The sequence below is a fragment of the Tasmannia lanceolata genome, unplaced genomic scaffold (genome assembly GCF_043159265.1).
Source record: "Tasmannia lanceolata isolate RefF3 unplaced genomic scaffold, GAP_Taslan_0.1 ptg000019l, whole genome shotgun sequence".
Classification (NCBI taxonomy): Eukaryota; Viridiplantae; Streptophyta; class Magnoliopsida; order Canellales; family Winteraceae; genus Tasmannia; species Tasmannia lanceolata.
Window position 1 is genome coordinate 3,503,510 of NW_027518696.1, and position 17,008 is coordinate 3,520,517.

Consider the following 17,008-nt stretch of genomic DNA (forward strand, 5'->3'; position numbering starts at 1 on the left):
CCTGCGTGCCTTGTATTCCAAGTTATCGTAACAGATCGCTAAGTAGAATATAGTCCCTTTCCAACTCAAATAAAACAATGTTTCTATTGCTTCCTTATTCTTTTTGGAAAAGTTGTTTCTATTCCTTCCTCTCCTCTCACTCTCAGAATCTCTTCCAAACTACTATAATACTCCAACATACACTCAGTCAGGCAATCAGTCGAACAGGTAGAATACATACAGAAAAAAAAAGTCTGCAATTTTGGCCAAAATGCTGATCAGAGTCCGAACCCGAGACGGATCGGAGCGAGTCACAGTACCTAACCCAAACACAACCACAATCTCCGACCTAAAAACCCTAATCTCAACCCAGCTTCAAATCCCCGTCCCCAATCAAACCCTCTCAACAAACCAAAACCTCCTCCTCGCCAAAGCCCCATCTAACCTCCTTCAATTCTCCGATATGTCCAATCCCCAAACCCTAATCTCCTCCCTCAATATCTTCCATGGCTCCATGATCTTCCTCTCTTACCAAGGCGAGCGCTCAATCCCCAACGCTCCTCGCGTAACCCCTGCAGGATCCTTTGGCAAAAAAATGACCATGGATGACCTAATCGCCCGCCAAATGCGAATCACTCGCCAAGAATCTCCCCACTGTGACTCAATCTCCTTTGATCGAGACGCAGCTAACCAATTCCAACACTATATCAATGAAACCCTAGCTTTTGCCCTAAAGCGTGGCGGGTTCATGTATGGAACTGTAGAATCAGATGCTAGGGTTACTGTGAATTTCATCTATGAGCCTCCCCAACAGGGGACTGAGGAGAATTTGTTACTATTTCGAGACCCAGATGAGGAAAAACTTGTAGAGGCGATCGCGCTAGGGTTAGGGATGAGGAGGGTAGGGTTTATATTTACGCAGACTGTTGGGCAGAATAAGAGGGATTATACGTTGTCCAATGCGGAGATTTTGCAGTCTGCTGAGTTACACGCGCAGAGTGGGATTAAGGAGTGGGTGACGGCGGTTGTGAAATTAGAGGTGAACGAGGATGGGGGTGCTGATGTGCACTTCGAGGCGTTTCAAATGAGTGATATGTGTGTTAGGTTGTATAAGGAAGGGTGGTTTGAAACTCATATTAGTGGGGATGTTGATCCAAAGCTCTCTCGCATGAAAAAGGATGTCGTCATTGGGGTGAAGGATAAGCGGGAAGTGGATAATGATTTCTTCTTGGTGGTTGTGAAGATTTTGGATCACCAGGTGTGTATTTGCAATTCTGTTATTTGGTTTATTCAATTGTTGCGTTTGATTTCCATATAATGCTTTAGCATGTAGTATAATAATGCAATATGTCATCTATTCATTCTGTGATGTCAAATGTAGACTTAACAATTAGCCAAATACGACCTGCAAATGATAATGCATTTATGAAATTAAGACCGACATGGATGGAATCCAAACAGTGCAACCCAAATTGAACACATTTTGTTTAGCATCATTGTCCGAATTGCTAGTAGCCTCCTTTTGAAAAGCGAGTTATCTCTTTTTCTTTTTCTTTTTTGAAAGATGACTTCATTGATATAAAAAACCACACAGGACGGGGACAAGATGCCCCCAAGTCCCGTAATTACAAAGCCTAAAATGGCATACAATAGCTAGTAAAATTGCAATCCATTGCCCACATTGACCGGCCCCATATCAACGAGGACAGACTCTCTGAGGACACGATCCTTGGCGAGCTAATCTGCCAGTTCGTTTGCTGATCTTTTTCGGTGTTCAACTGAGGGCTTTATTTTTTCCACCAAGTCCCTGATCTCCGATATGAGATGTTGAATCCGCCACGGCCCTTTGAGTGGTTTAGTGCCCAACTAATAGTGTTTGCAGATTTGCCCTTGACAATTAATGGAACGCTTTTGTTTGCCACAAACCATCTAAGTCCAAACAAAAAGTGCCCTGACTTCAGCTTCATTGGCGTCGCAAATGCCCGCCGGCCCAGAGTAAGGCATTATAACACTCTCACTAGAATCCCGAATTACTCCGCCTATACCCGCCCTTCCGGGATTGCCAATTGAGCTCCTGTCAAAATTCAACTTCAACCATCCATTGGGCGGTGGCTTCCATTTCGGGGTTATCTTCATTTTAATGTTCCTCTCCCAAATAATTTCGCCCCAGTTACGTAGTATCTCCCCTGTGGTATAATGAGTGTCACCCCTATGGGAGTAGTTTCCATAGGGCCTGTCCCTTGCTTCCAAAGATTCCACTGCCCCATTTTAGAATCACTGGTCTGATGATGACCTTCTGGAATACCCAAGCCATACCGAAGCATCTCAATAGGTTTGTCCAGATGGAGAATACATCCGGGCAGTGTAGCATGATGTGATTAAGTTTTTCCTCTTCTTGTTTGCAAAAAACGAGTTTACCTCTTGAACATCGTAAATAATCACACAATGGATGTTTACCTACATTGCTTGAGCTTTTGAACCTTGGCAATTGTTTGATGTTGGACTTGGGTTGACGAAATTGAGGAAACTTTTGATATGATTGAGGGGTGTTGTGGAGTTCGGGCATGTTCTGTGTGGTGCTAATGGTTACGCAGATCATTTGGCCCGTATCATGCTTTTTAATTTCCTTCCCTCTTTAAGAGGAGTGTTTGTTTGGCCTTGTTTAGCTATCGTGTGTTGTCATCATTGTTTATTTCCGGTTGAGGGCCAAGATCAACTAGTGTGGTATACTTTGACCCTTCATGTGTTGAGCTGTTGTAATGTATAAGTTGCAACGATGCCATCTTTTCTTTTGAACAATGTCAAAGTAATATTAGTCAATGAAGACCATCACTAGACATATAACTTTACACGACCAAAATAGCATGGAGCATGCCTCCATTGTTAAAACTCCTTCAACTACCACCATCTCAGACACAAGGCCCACCTCCGAGTTGGCTTCTCATCCCACATGACTAAAAGATGCCCATCACCCCAATAACGTTAGCATGCCTCCATTGACAGTAGGTGGCCAAACTTGATCCCCAAAAATCCTAACTTGACTCCAAAAAAACTCTAAAGTGATAACATACTATACATGTACATGACAGGTAAACCACTTAAATAAACTTTTCTTTTCTTATTCGTGAACTTTATTAAAAAAAAAAAAAAGGAGCAAGGAACTCCAAGGCCAAGGAGGTCAAACTACACCAAAACAAAAAGATAAAGAAAAACAACAATCGTGCCTCAAGGGAGTAAGTGGTCAAACATCTGAGGCATCACTCAATAACTCCCCGGTGAGCGAGGTGGCCCAGCGAGAGAGGTGGTCCGCCTCATTATTGGGCAACCACAAAACATGGTCAAAAGCCATGGCATGGCTTTCAACTGTATCCAAAACCTCCTCAATAGCGTAGGCAAACCTCAAAGGATAGATAGCCCCATCTCTAACCTAGCAAATAACTTTGAGGAGTCATCCTCAACAATGAAGACGTTCAAAAGAGATTGGTTCATGGGCCGGATCCCACTTGGAAGAACTTAATTAAAACTTCTATAATGCCTAAACTACCCTTTAAATTAAAAGCACCATATGGCTTAAACAGATACGTTCCTTAATAAAAACACATGCAATTGATAAGGTCCACATGTGTAAGTCACTTGAGTGGCTCAAAATAATAAATCAAATGGCTTATGTGTCTTCTCCCATCCTGCATCAAACCTCTTGGTTGGAGATCGACCTTGAGTGTGCATTGTCCCCCTCCAAAAAATACTGCAAGAATCACTTCCAATTTCAATGAGTAAGAACGTAGAGCATAAGCCTATGCTGCGATCTTCGTGGATTATTGATCTGGGAGTTCGAGCCTATAAAATTGTGACACTGCCTCTCTTACCCTATTTTCTGGTTGGTATGATGGAATTGAACATATGACGTCAAGGTTGAGGTACAACCTCTGACCTATTGAGCTATATGCCCAACTCTCTCCCACTCATCTTCCCATTTTAACCCTTCATTCTAATCTGCTTTAATTCCCTTTTTTTTTTTTTTGAAATGGAATCTGCTTTAGTTCTTCCATGTAATGGATTGAGTTTTTTTTATTCTTCAGTACTTTTGAGATTGGACCTTCCAAAACTATCTCGGTGTTCTTTGTCTTCATCAATATGGTCCTTGTTGATACGTTCATATGCTATCATGTGTTCCACGTATCTTCCACTACATGCTTCCTATCTTCAATTTTCTTCTTCTCTAGACAATTCCTCTCTTGAATCCATGATTTTAGTCCTTTCATTTCTGTACATTGGATTTACATTCAAATTTGCCCTTTTTTAAGGCACATTCTATCATAATAAGCTGGTTTTCTTTTCTCATAAGCATCATATCTTTCTTACTTTTCAATGCTTCGTCCATTCAACTCAAAGATTGCATCACTTCATTCCCCTGTCTTCTCCTCTCCTCCATTTCCAACCATACCAATATATGATGACTATGCAAACCCTCCCCCCTTCAAATATATTGCATCAAATCTACCACCTGTCTCTAAGACTCCACCATCACTTACAACGAACACACACTACAACACCCAAAAGTTCCACCACACCCTGCTCTAAGCCCTTAAGTAGATACCACCCTCCTCAAGCTCAACGCATTAAAAATTTGAGCCTGGAAACATCTCTCTCACCACTACCACCATCCCCTTTGAAGATGCAAAGCACTCCTGGCACTCCATCAAACCTACAAAACAAAAAAGAAAAAGAGTGAGAGATGAAAGAGGCATGGCTGACATACACTCAATGCATCCATCCCCCCAGACCGCCCCTCCCTTAGCTTACTTGTTTTTCAATTGTCCTACCAAAACAATCCACATGCCATTGCATTTTGCCTTTTTTATGCCATCGTTTGGCACGTCTACAACAAGTGCCAGCTGCTTACCTCGGTGCCAACTCCCTCGACCTCCATGTCCTTCTCTATCACCAAGCACGGTGCCACCACTACTGTCACCTCCACCACCAATCCATGTCTAGTCTGGATTTGGTTACTCCCTCTGCCATCCCCCAACCACCAACCCACCAACACACACAGAGCTTGGGGCAACTCACTCATTTTCCTTGCCACTTGCCTGATGATGGGTCCAGGTCCATTGAGATCCTAGGATCGTTTGTTCACCATGTTGCCATGATGACCCTGCCATCATGCCCAATGCCTGTGCCAACTGTTTTGTGGGACCCCCCCCCCCCTCCCCCTCCCCAACATCTCTCTCTCTCTCTCTCTCTCTCTCTCTCTCTCTCTCTCTCTCTCTCTCATGTAATTTCTCTTGATAAATCTTTACAGTTTCAAAAAGAAATGCATATGTGAACCTTACGGATGCTAAAACAATCAACAGTTATTTATTTATTTGACAAAATGGTTGGCTGATGCCAGATTGGTGACCCATTCATATTGCCGGGGACACTGTAGCCTGGATGGAGAAAGATAGCATCTTTAATGGACTAATGAGATTTCCAAGCTTGTTGAGGCTATTTATTTAGGAGGTGATCTGTGTTGGTATATTTAATTTGTTCATAGGTGCACTCTTTTATCCTTTTTAAATTACGAATATGATTAAGCTAGAACTTTGGGATTAGGAGCTGATGATTGCCTTAGTCTATTTTTGCGCATTTATAACTTGTTAAGAACAATACATCGTCCTGCAATTCCAGTTTCATATTATTCTTTTACCTGTACCATTGATGAGACCATTGATGAGAGACCTGAACTTCATTAGACTTACCCTCTTTCACATTTATTGTGTTTTGTAAATTATTCATTTTAAAACTGACACAAAATTTACGATGGCTCTTTTGCAGGGTCCACTTTCAACAACGTTTCCAGTTGAGAACAGAATTACTCCAGTGACAATGAGGGCGCTGAAAAACCACCTGGATCGAACGAAAAACCTTTCATTTGTAAAGCGGATATCCGATTTTCACCTGCTACTCTTATTGGCCAGGTATCTAGATGTCAATGCTGATGTGCCTGCATTGGCAGTGTGCGTGCAATTGCAGACAGCAGTTCCAGAAGGTTACCAGCTACTGATCGAATCCCTGGCCGATGCTTCTTGAGATGGACTGCATGCCCTTCTAGAGAACCTTCTCGGGATTAAGATAAATTGCTTGATTGATCTTTGAGTTCTAAGAGATCTACCTACACACTGCCTTTGAAAACCATAGTCCATGTCTTTAAAATTGTGGTGTGCAATTCTAGATCCCCATAGAAGCCAGCTTATGGGGGTTGTATCAATCTGTTTGGATGTTATAAGGTTATGTTTTATTTAATATGTAGTGTTCATGATCCAATATGGCATGGATTAAAACAGTATGTATGGGATCTTGGATGTGTGTTCCTCAGCAATTGAATATAAAAAGCCTTTAATTTTGTACGATTCATGGGCTTTAATTCCTTTGCAATGTTATTGTATGTGGGTATTTTAGATTTGTGTGTTGTATGTGGTTTAGTGAAGCGGAATTTGGTTGAGAAGATTCTTTTACCTTCTACATATCATTTATTCACACTTGAAATTATCTCCGAAATGGATGTAGTTCTCTTTTAATATGGATATGTTCTGTTTATATGATCCCAAGAGATCCAAAACCACATTTATTCCCCTAATTGAGCAACTGCCTTAGTCTATATGGAAATCAGTAAGATTGCGTTGCTTTTTTTTTTTTTTTTTTGTTTTTTTTTTGGTTTTCTGACTGATGATACTGTTCAAGAAAATGTGCAGTACCTTTGGATAGAGAGAAATTTCTATTTGTAGCTCAGATCATCAAAGCAAGTCAAATGCCCATAGAAACCTCAGATCATTTTGCACCAAATTTGCGATCTCCTTAGCGAGCTCAATTTCCCGTTGTTGGTTCTGCTTCTACTATTTTATGGTAAATGATTTAAGTGCAACTTCCATAAAAATTTTGTGGGTATAAAAACTGCCTGGTCTTCATGGGGTTGAACATTTGGGGACCACTAGACATTGGCGTGAGGTACTGAAAGTCTATATATGGAATTCTGTAACGAGTTTCTCATCTGTTGCATGGATATACAAAGCTCTTCATGGGGTCATGGATTATGATTTTTTCCCAGTGCTCCTGTGTTCGATCATTTGAATTACTTCCCATGATTTGTAAGTGGGATGTAGGGTTTGGTTCAGAAGATGCTTTACTTTATGCAAATAAGCACACACTAAAGAAGTAATTTAATTTGCGCGACTGCTTAGACAGTCAGTTGTTTTTATTGAGAAAATATGCTTCTCACTTTTTTTCATCTATTTTTACATTGTTGGGGGAAAACTTCTCCGTGTCTTTCTTCTGTATTTTTCTATGACATGATCTCAAGAGCCTCTCTGGCTTGTCCAAGGATGTTGAACACAGTTGCAGCAATGTGAGAAGGTGTCAAGCCAGCCTCATTCATCTGATCTTGTGGTGATCCATGGTCAATATATCGATCTGGAAGAACCAACGGCCTCCACTGCACATTGGTTTTCAGCACACAATGTAAGCATTACAACAATAAGTTTCTGTTTGCCATAATTCAGCATTCAATAATCCATCCAAAGCCAACCAAAGAAACCGTCTTTATAATTTAATGACACATTGGCATAGTCTTACCTTAGTAGTTCCATCAAGAAGGCCATCAAGGGCCATGAACTGAGCAACATGAGAGCCGAAGCCTCCAATGGAACCTTCTTCAACAGTGATCAGCACCTCGTGTGATTTAGCGAGGCTGCGGACAAGTGCTTGATCTAATGGCTTGCAGAACCGTGCATCGGCAACTGTTATCTGCAAACCGTGCTCTATAAGCATAGAAGCTGCAGCCAAGCAGCTTTGAACTGCCGTTCCATAGCCCAAAAGAGCTACTCTCTCACCCTCAAGCAAAACCCTGCCTTTCCCAACCTGTTAAACAAAATTCAGGGAGGTGATGGTTAACATTAACTTGGTTCAAAAGTCCTTGAGATGTGTTACCATATAGGAGAAAGAAGTTGAGTTTAAGAATGTTTTCACCTCAAGAGGAACACCCTTTTTGCCTGGGGGCAACTGAACACCAACCCCATTCCCTCTTGGATATCGGAAGCAACTGGGTCGGTCATCAATGGCAGCAGCAGTTGCAACCATGTGAAAAAGCTCTGCCTCATCTGAAGGAGCCATGACCACCATATTTGGAAGGCACGCCATATAAGTCACATCGAACGAGCCTGAATGGGTGGGTCCATCTGCTCCAACCAGCCCCGCTCTGTCTAATGCAAATCTCACAGGCAGTTTCTGCAGATCAACATCGTGTATGACCTGCAATTTGGAAAACACACCCCTCAATCTAAAATCTAATCTGTAAACTCGCAGATTAGCAGTGATGAAATTACTATAAACGGTATAATTTGCAAGAACATAATACAGGATGATGGTGATGATGGTATTGATGGTGACAAAGACATTAGCTTACCTGATCATAAGCCCGCTGCAAGAACGATGAGTAGATTGCACAGAAAGGTTTGACACCTTCACAAGCAAGGCCAGCGGCAAAAGTGACAGCATGTTGCTCTGCAATTCCAACATCAAAGCAACGTGTTGGGAAACGCCGAAGGAAGAGATTGAGGCCTGTTCCTCCTCCCATAGCCGCATGAATTGCAACGATGTTTTTGTCCACCTCTGCCTCAGCTATCAAAGCCTCAGCAAAATAGGTGGTGTAAGGTTGAGTTGGTGTCTTTGATTTGAATTGCTTTCCAGTGGCTGGATCGAACTTTGCAACACCTACAGATGAGAGAAATCTCAGCCATCTTTAAGGTTTGATACATCCAATTAGCAATTAAAATTGTGTTTAGTCTTTCAAAGTATAGGTGTGCTTTTACCATGATACTTGTCTGCGGCTTTCTCTGCATATGGGTAGCCCCGGCCTTTCTCAGTGACAACATGAATGAGGACTGGACCTGTTGTTTTGGTGCTTTTCACCTCTTTGAGAATGGCTATGAGGTCATCCATGTTGTGGCCGTCAACAGGGCCTATGTAGTAGAGGCCAAGCTCTTCGAACAAGGATGAACCAGATCCACTGATCATCCCACGAGCATATTCATCAACTTTGGCAGCTAAGTTGTGCATTGGCCCACCAATCTGTTTTGTAACTCCCTGCAACATTTCGAGAAAATTGATTCAGAATGTAAGACATTTAGCTTAAGATGAAAACATTGAAACTTCATGAAAAAAAGGGAAGCTGGTTTTGAATGTATTGATAATGAAATTGATTAGTTTAATCAGTTTTGAGATCAAACTAGTCTGTTATTTAGATGAATTACTGACCTTGGCGACCTCCCGAAGCTCTCTTAGTGGCCTGCTGGACTGTAGCCTACTGAGGGCACTGCTCAAAGCTCCAACAGGAGGAATGGGGCCGTCGAGATTTGCAGTGGGTAAAGAAACCTGTTTGTTGTCATTAAGGATAACAATCATGTCTGAGTCCAGGTACCCAGCATTGTTCATGGCTTCATATGCCTGTCCAGCAGTCATGGCACCATCACCTATGACAGCAATCACATTGTTCTCCTTACCCATGAGATCCCTCCCCACTGCCATTCCTGCTCAGCAGAACTTTCCAGGCATTAGAAAATGAGAACTTTAAAGAAAATGGGAAAATAAATTGAGATTCTTAACATTTTTTTTTCTTGAAATGATGACAAATATTATTGAAAGAAAAACTAGCATGTAAATCTAGGATCAATAAAATCAGCTGACGGGTTCAGCAGCCAATTCTATTATATCACATATCTATGATCAGCAAAACAACCCCGTAAGTAGCCCATGTATTAGATCAACGAATTAAGCTGATCCCCACTCACCTGGACTTCTAGAAAAGGAAGTAAAACTATTGTTGAAGTATAAATAACACCAACTCTAACAGTTTAAGCTTTTAGAGTAATTGGTTGTTTCACATGGTATCAGAGTCATTACCTCACGGCATGTCATGGGTTCAAAACACAACAACTCCTTAATATTAAAAATTCACTACGGCCAACCCAAAAGAGGAGCCACATGTGCCATGTGTATGGCCAACCCAAAAAAAAGAGGGGACACATGTGAGGGGGAATAGGAGTGTTGAAGTATAATTAAGCAGCAGAACAGAGAAAGAAAGAAAAAGAAAGAAAGATGGAGTAGGATAGAAAGATACCCACCCAAGGCTGCTGAGATACTGGTTGAACTATGACCTGTACCAAAGGAATCATATTCACTTTCTGAACGTTTGGTGAATCCAGCTAAGCCATTTGTCTGTCTTATTGTTGGCATCCTATCTCTTCTCCCAGTCAATATTTTGTGTGGATATGTCTGAAAAAACCAGAAAGTGTTAGCAACTTAAGCCAATTTCCATCTCCTTGCTGTCCACAACCTTCTGCTTGTTTGCTTGGTAGGCAGAGATGGGAGCACATGTAAAAAGAAATTCTTCATGTAGCAAGCATGTCTTCTCTACAAATATATTTCATTAATTTCACATATAATGATAAACAGAGGAGAAATTAAAAGAAAAAGAAGGGACCTGATGGCCAACATCCCACAATATCCTGTCATGTGGTGTATTGAAGACATAATGGAGAGCCACAGTTAGCTCGACGACGCCTAGGCTTGAACCAAGGTGGCCTCCAGTATTAGAAACATTAAAGATGACATCGGAACGAAGCTCGTCTGCGAGCTGTTTTACTTCCTGCAAGAAAGGGAAGAAGAAGCAGAGGGAATTGATGGTTTAAATTGCTTTGTTTTTGCTCACATAAATTCAAATTTACAAAAAAAAAAAGAAAGGAAAAAGGTCCAGCTTTTTGTGTGTATCTATTTACTCACTTGGATGGAGAGATTTTTCATGTGAATGGGATAGTTGATGGTGTCCAAGAGAGGGGTTGGTGGTCTCTGTCCATGATACTCCCCACTCTCTGATATTGATGCACAGATACATGGCCTTTTCCTACCCTGCAAATCCAAACAAAATGATCTATTTCTGTCATTGGTTTTGTCTAGTAAAGCTTGAGAGTAGCTGAAAATTGAAAACCCTTGGTGGGTTGGTTCTAATTCTAGATTTTTAAATATATTATTTCTAAGACCACCAATATTACATGACAAAAGAAAAGGAAAAAAAAAACATGAGAAGAATCAACAAAAGCTTCCAAAAAGAGAGAAAAGGACCAAAACCCAGCCTCAGGGGTCAATTATTTTACAATTGGTAGCTCAATACTAATAATATGGTTACTAGTTCTCTACTCTAAATGGGTTTTTCTATTCTATTTAGCTAATCCCAACCAATCTACCAAAATAACTGATGTTATTTCTGACTATTAGAATAAAGACAAAAATTCTAAAGAAACATTCAAATGGGTCCTAGAACAAATCAACAGAGAGACAGATAAGCAGACATACAGATTAAATAGACACAAACCTTAAGAAGTTTATGATGAACTGGGTGTTGTAGATCTGCTCCTCCAAAAAACCCAGAAGAGAGAGAAGTGATTTTGGTGGGTTGTTCTAAAGCTAGTACCTCAAGCAAATTACAAGGGAAAGAGAATGTGGTGAGAGCCATAAGAGATGAACAAATGCAAGAACTTGAAAGAACCCAACTGGTGAAAATGCAGGCAAAAACCCAAAACGAGAAGTGGGTAGTGGCAGACAAAGTGGAATGGGGATTAATATAAGAAGCTGAAAATTTTAAGTAGTATGAAGGAATATTTTAAAGAAGGAAAAAAAAAACTGAAACCATATGTGGCTGTTATGGATTGTGCATGTCCAGACAAACCCACACCCAATGGTCTCTCTACTCTCCTTCACATATTCCCCATTTTTTTAGGTCAATCCAATACACTAGACACACACCATTCTTCCACCAAACAATGCACATGCAGGAAAAAGACAGTGGATTTCGCTACTGGTCCACGTTAGGAAAAATACAAAACTCATTGATAGATGAAGGCAGAGTCCACGAGCAAAACATAATTTTATAGGGATTTCAAATCTACACCCCCTTTTTTACGTAGACCCCATATCCCCTCAATTTTTGTTGTACTTATGAGGGTAACAAAAGAGTCAATCACACGTTCACACCCAAATGACAACAAACAAGAAAATCCAAGGAAAAAGAGGAACGTATGCAACTTCCATTGCCCGAGAAACCACAGTACCACACTCGTGTTTTTGTTTTACACTTTTTATAATCTCATATTATTGGGTGATCCAAAGTGTTCATTTAATTTGGCCTGGTGTAGATGGATCTTGCTCCAAAAATCATCTCCCTTGAATGATTGCAACACTCGGATCTTTGAAGGTTTCTAATATTGTGATATCCATTTAAAAAATCTACAGTTCATACTTCATAGGGTTATGATAATAATCTTATAGAGATGATTTTTGGGCCGAGGTCTATATCTAAGTCGGGGCCCAACAAATGAGCACTTTGCATCCCATCCCATGCAGGCCATGTTTGTTTTGGATTTTAGGAACAGATCATTTCCGAGTCCAAACTGATTATTGGACTCAAAATTATGTTTAATTTTGGTGGTTGGGACTATTGATTTGATGGGCCATCATAAAGCGACTCGGTGGGTTCAAGTCTGATGTAAAACGGATGAATTATTTGCAAGATTTAGGTGTTTGAAAACTATTGGCTCATGAACTGACCAAACAAGCAACCGATAAACTCTAGTCACCCAGTTGAAAGAGATTGGACATTAAACACATTGAACTACGATAGTTATGGCACGCCCTACACATGCGACCACTTCCAAAGATAATTATTAGACTCGAAATCGCAATAAATTATTGGACTCAAAATTGCATTTAATTTTGAATCCAATAATCCATTTTGGACTCGAGATGAATTCTCAAAATTCAAAACCAACAAAGCCTTGGGAAATCAATTTTAGCCCTTTAAAAAGTAAGAATCCTGTTTGACAAACCCAACCTACAACGCTCGTTTCTCCAAATCCCACATTTTGAGTGGTGAAAAATCATTTTTTCTCGAATTTGCAGTCACTTCGGATAATTCTTATCCTCCATTTATCGTCTAGTGTTTGACATGATATCAACAAGGAGCAAAGGCCCTGAGTTCAAAACTCCTTGATATTAAAAATCCACATGTAATGGCCAACTCAAAAGGAAGGATTACTTGTGCCACATGTAGGCCAACCCTAAGAAAAAGGGGCCACACGTGTGGAGCAGTGTTGAAGTATAAAAGATTAAGTAACACCTTCTCTAATAACTTAAGCTTTTGGAGTAACTGGTCGTTTAACATCATCCGCTCATATTATATTAAGAAGTCGTTGCCCAAAGAGGACTTAGTGCTACATTTAAGTACACGTAAGAATTATCTTTTCTAAGGCGTTCCACACTTTAGTGGAATACAAGTGGTTCCTAATTAAGAACTTACTTAAGTTGGGGCCATTCCACTTTGGATGGCAACAACAAATTATTCCAATGGCCATCCATTCCTTGACCATCATAATGCTGAATGGCCATTCCAATTGTCTATTTGTCGGCCATTGATCGGACGGCTAGCATTATCTGATCACTATTGCTTTAGATGATCTGGCAAACAGGTGGCAATATAATATAAAATAACGCATTGATCGGATGATCCTAACCATCCGATTATATCTACACCCAACCCTAAAATAAATCCAGATCGTTAATTTTTTTTTCTCTTTCTCATCGGCCTTTATTGGCCACAAATTGGAAGGTTGCTAATCATCCAATGGGCTGATTTTGCTCCCGGGCCCATCCTTAGCAAGACCTATGTAATAAATGGTTTGGATCATTTATTCAATATTATTGAAGATGCTAACATCCAATTAGAAAAGTGTAAACAAAAGTGAGTAGTGCCATTATCAAAATCAACATCATATTCTGATAGGAATTCTATTCTTACCAGGGCAGAATCAGAGTACCACTACCACTTCTTGGGGTGGGAAACAGATTCCAACATTTTTCTCTCTTTAATTTTGCCGTGTCAATTCTGGCTCCTCAATTCCATTCTTTTTTTAACCAAATGCTGGAATCATGCAAAAACGGAATCAGATGCTGATTCAATCACCTGATTCATGCACAAAGAGTTTTCAATAAAACAAAGTAGGGTTTTAGCGGCGGTCCAGAGGAATGTGATTCAGTTTTACCGACGGTCTAGAGGAACGTGATTCATATAAAAAAATATTTTTCTTTTATGAATAATGTTTTTGTGGGACCTAATACTCTTGTCCTAGGTAGCACATGTCTGATCCTCATTAGTCGAAGTACATGGTCATGGTCCCGTTGTCGCATGAATATTAATAGACTATCTGTAACATCACCACCTAACCGTGGTTTGGCAGTTCTTCCCAAACTCTAGGTATATGGCTGGGCTTGTAGATTGACTATCTGTAACATCACCATCACCACCTAACAGTGGTTTAGCTCTTCTTCCCAAACCATAGGTATTTGGCTGGGCTTGTAGAAGGGCAGAAGTTGACAATTTGAGAGAATTTCTATTAATCTGGGATGTATTACAGTGGATCTCAAGGTCACTATAGACCAATGCCGAAACGGGCAACAAAGATGAAGAAAAAAAAAAACAAAGAGATGGGCCGCAATTAGAGGCAAAAACGATGAAGGCAAATATCGACACAAAAAATGGACAATAAAAAGAGGGTGCAATAGCAAAAATGGGGTGTGTATAATGCTAAAGAAATAGAGATGGGTGTAGGAATCAAAGATGAAGTGTGATATTTTCCACAAACTTCTCTTAATGCCATTAAATGCCTTTTTCAAACCCCACGTGATCAACAGGTTTCACCTTCTCTCTTGAAACCACAAAAGAAAAAGATAAAAAGTCTTCCATCTCGTAAAAAAGGATGTGGCTTCTGTTGATGAAAAAGGAGAACCACATGCTAGAGTGGAAGTTTCAATCTTGCATCTCGTTGCAACCGTATCTTCAGTCATAGAGGAGAAAAAAAGAGGGTAGTTGTAGAGGCGAATTTTGCTGCCGATCAAGATTTGGTTGGTTGGCAAAAATGTTGATTAGGATGGATGGGCTAATGAAAGATTAAAAGTGACCAGTGAAAGGTGAAAGGAGATAATGAGAAGAAAAAAAGGGTAGAAGAAGCAGTGCCCGTCCGCCGGTGGATGGAGTTGCTAGGGTTGTGCTCAGCGCGTGGTCGGATCAACCTGCTTTGATTCCATGACAAATTTGAGAGAATTTCAATGGATGTATTACAATGGATCTCAAGGTGTGCTTATTAGGGGTGGCCAGAACCGAACCGGAACCGAACTGTAAAAAAATATTTTTGGTCCGGTTCGGTTCCACTGATGAAGAACCGAACTTATTCGGTTCGGTTCCAGGTCTAATGTTCTCGGTTCGGTTCCGGAACCGAAGAACCGAACTTTGAATATATATATATATATATATATAATATTTTTATATTTCTATTATACATATACTTAATAATATAAATTACTTATAATATTAATAAGTAATAGTTAATAGTATTCTTATAATAAGAAAATAACTTATATTATAACTTTAATTAAAAGTTTTTAATAATTAATAATTAGCCATTAGAACCGAAGAACCGGACCGGACCGAACCGATTATGTTCGGTCCGGTTCGGTTCGGTCCTACTGTGTACTACGGTTCGGTTCGGTTCTTACGGTTCATGGAACCGAGAACCGAGAACCGAACCGGTTGGCCACCCCTAGTGCTTATATAGAGCACATACAAGATAAACATAGAAAAAAATAAACATTACCAAGTCAAGAGGTAATTCTAGAAATCCTACCTACTAAGATTAGCCTAATTACTAATTTAAGCTAGCTACCTAATCTAGCTAGGTTACCCATTCAACCCACTTGCCTAATCTAGCACCATGGTAATCCGATGGTGTGAGTTTAACACAATCTTACTGTGAGATCTCACATATTCTAACGAGTTGCTTTAAGGCCACTTCCGTAAAGCTTTCCAACCAAGTAGACATTTAGGACTTTGGATGTGGGTGGGCCTCATCTTTAATTGTAAGTTGAATGGAAAATTAGACCATCCAAATCAACACATCGCACATTAAATATTCTAACCACAACCTAAGACATCCCTAGTGTAGAGAATTATTGGTACAGAAGTATTTCCAGTGCTTCAAGTTGGAAGAACTCGAACAGTTCCCACTATATGTGTCACTAATCTGACTAACCAACAATGCAAAAATTACACCAAACGGATGGTCCTGATCATTCAATCTGTATTGTGCACCAGTGCTCGCACAGAGCAAACCAACTAGTTGGGTGATTGTTAGCTTAGCAAACAAACCTATTTCACTACACCACAGAATCTGTGCTTCTCCAAGGACGTGTTTGGCTTGCATGATTTTTTTTCCTGGAATATTAAAACTCCACTCAAAATATGATTTATTTTTTCCTTGATTTTAATCCCTTCTCACTCTCTACTCATTCGTGCCCTCTCAAGTCTCTCCTTCTCCCACCCTCCCTGCCCCTCTCACTCCGAGAAACTAATTTATCCTGGGAAAAAAAATCATGGTTTCCAAGCATGGCAAGTGTTTCGGTATCTCTTTCATGTAAACAAAACAAGTTTAATGTTCATAACCAATGTTCCCGGCTTAGATCGGTGCTTTTTGGCCTAAAACCAAGAGAAAAAAATCCTTTTAACTCATATATAGAAAACCCAAATATAGTCAGTGTTAAAATCCCCACATCTCGTCCATTTTCCCTCTCAATTTCTAAAAGCTTCAATACCTCAAAGTCCAAAGGCTATTGGCATTTGCAGAACCTATCAAATCCACAGTTCAATAATCACAACAAAGTTAATACTGTTTCCACCCTTTCTGCTTCATCCTTTCTCTACGGGTACACAAACTTCACAAATTTCTCCCAAAATAACAATCCTCAACCCAAGGAGTAGAACAAGAAGATGAATACAAAGATTTTTCTGGGTTATAATGGAGAGGGCTCGTCCTCCCCTTTTCTCCATTGATCAGACAAAAATATAAAAAAGAAGTAAAAGAAATTATTTAATAGAGAAAAACAACCTTTAACA

General features: G+C 40.2%; 2 protein-coding genes across 2 annotated transcripts; one reads left to right on the forward strand and one right to left on the reverse strand.

The window, feature by feature from the left end:
• The first annotated feature begins 25 nt into the window (after positions 1-25).
• Positions 26-6,371, forward strand: LOC143852541 (NPL4-like protein 2). Its single transcript, XM_077361956.1, has 2 exons — positions 26-1,237; positions 5,797-6,371. The coding sequence occupies exons 1-2, from the start codon at positions 251-253 to the stop codon at positions 6,049-6,051; spliced, it is 1,242 nt and encodes a 413-aa protein (XP_077218071.1). The 5' UTR covers positions 26-250; the 3' UTR covers positions 6,052-6,371.
• Positions 6,372-7,174: 803 nt separating this feature from the next.
• On the reverse strand, positions 7,175-11,633 carry LOC143852538 (putative 1-deoxy-D-xylulose-5-phosphate synthase, chloroplastic). The gene is made up of 10 exons (XM_077361952.1): positions 11,384-11,633; positions 10,795-10,920; positions 10,496-10,660; positions 10,137-10,287; positions 9,271-9,542; positions 8,826-9,099; positions 8,420-8,727; positions 7,984-8,265; positions 7,591-7,875; positions 7,175-7,450 (listed from the first exon to the last, which is right to left on the reverse strand). The coding sequence occupies exons 1-10, from the start codon at positions 11,522-11,524 to the stop codon at positions 7,301-7,303; spliced, it is 2,154 nt and encodes a 717-aa protein (XP_077218067.1). The 5' UTR covers positions 11,525-11,633; the 3' UTR covers positions 7,175-7,300.
• Between the last annotated feature and the right edge of the window lie 5,375 nt (positions 11,634-17,008).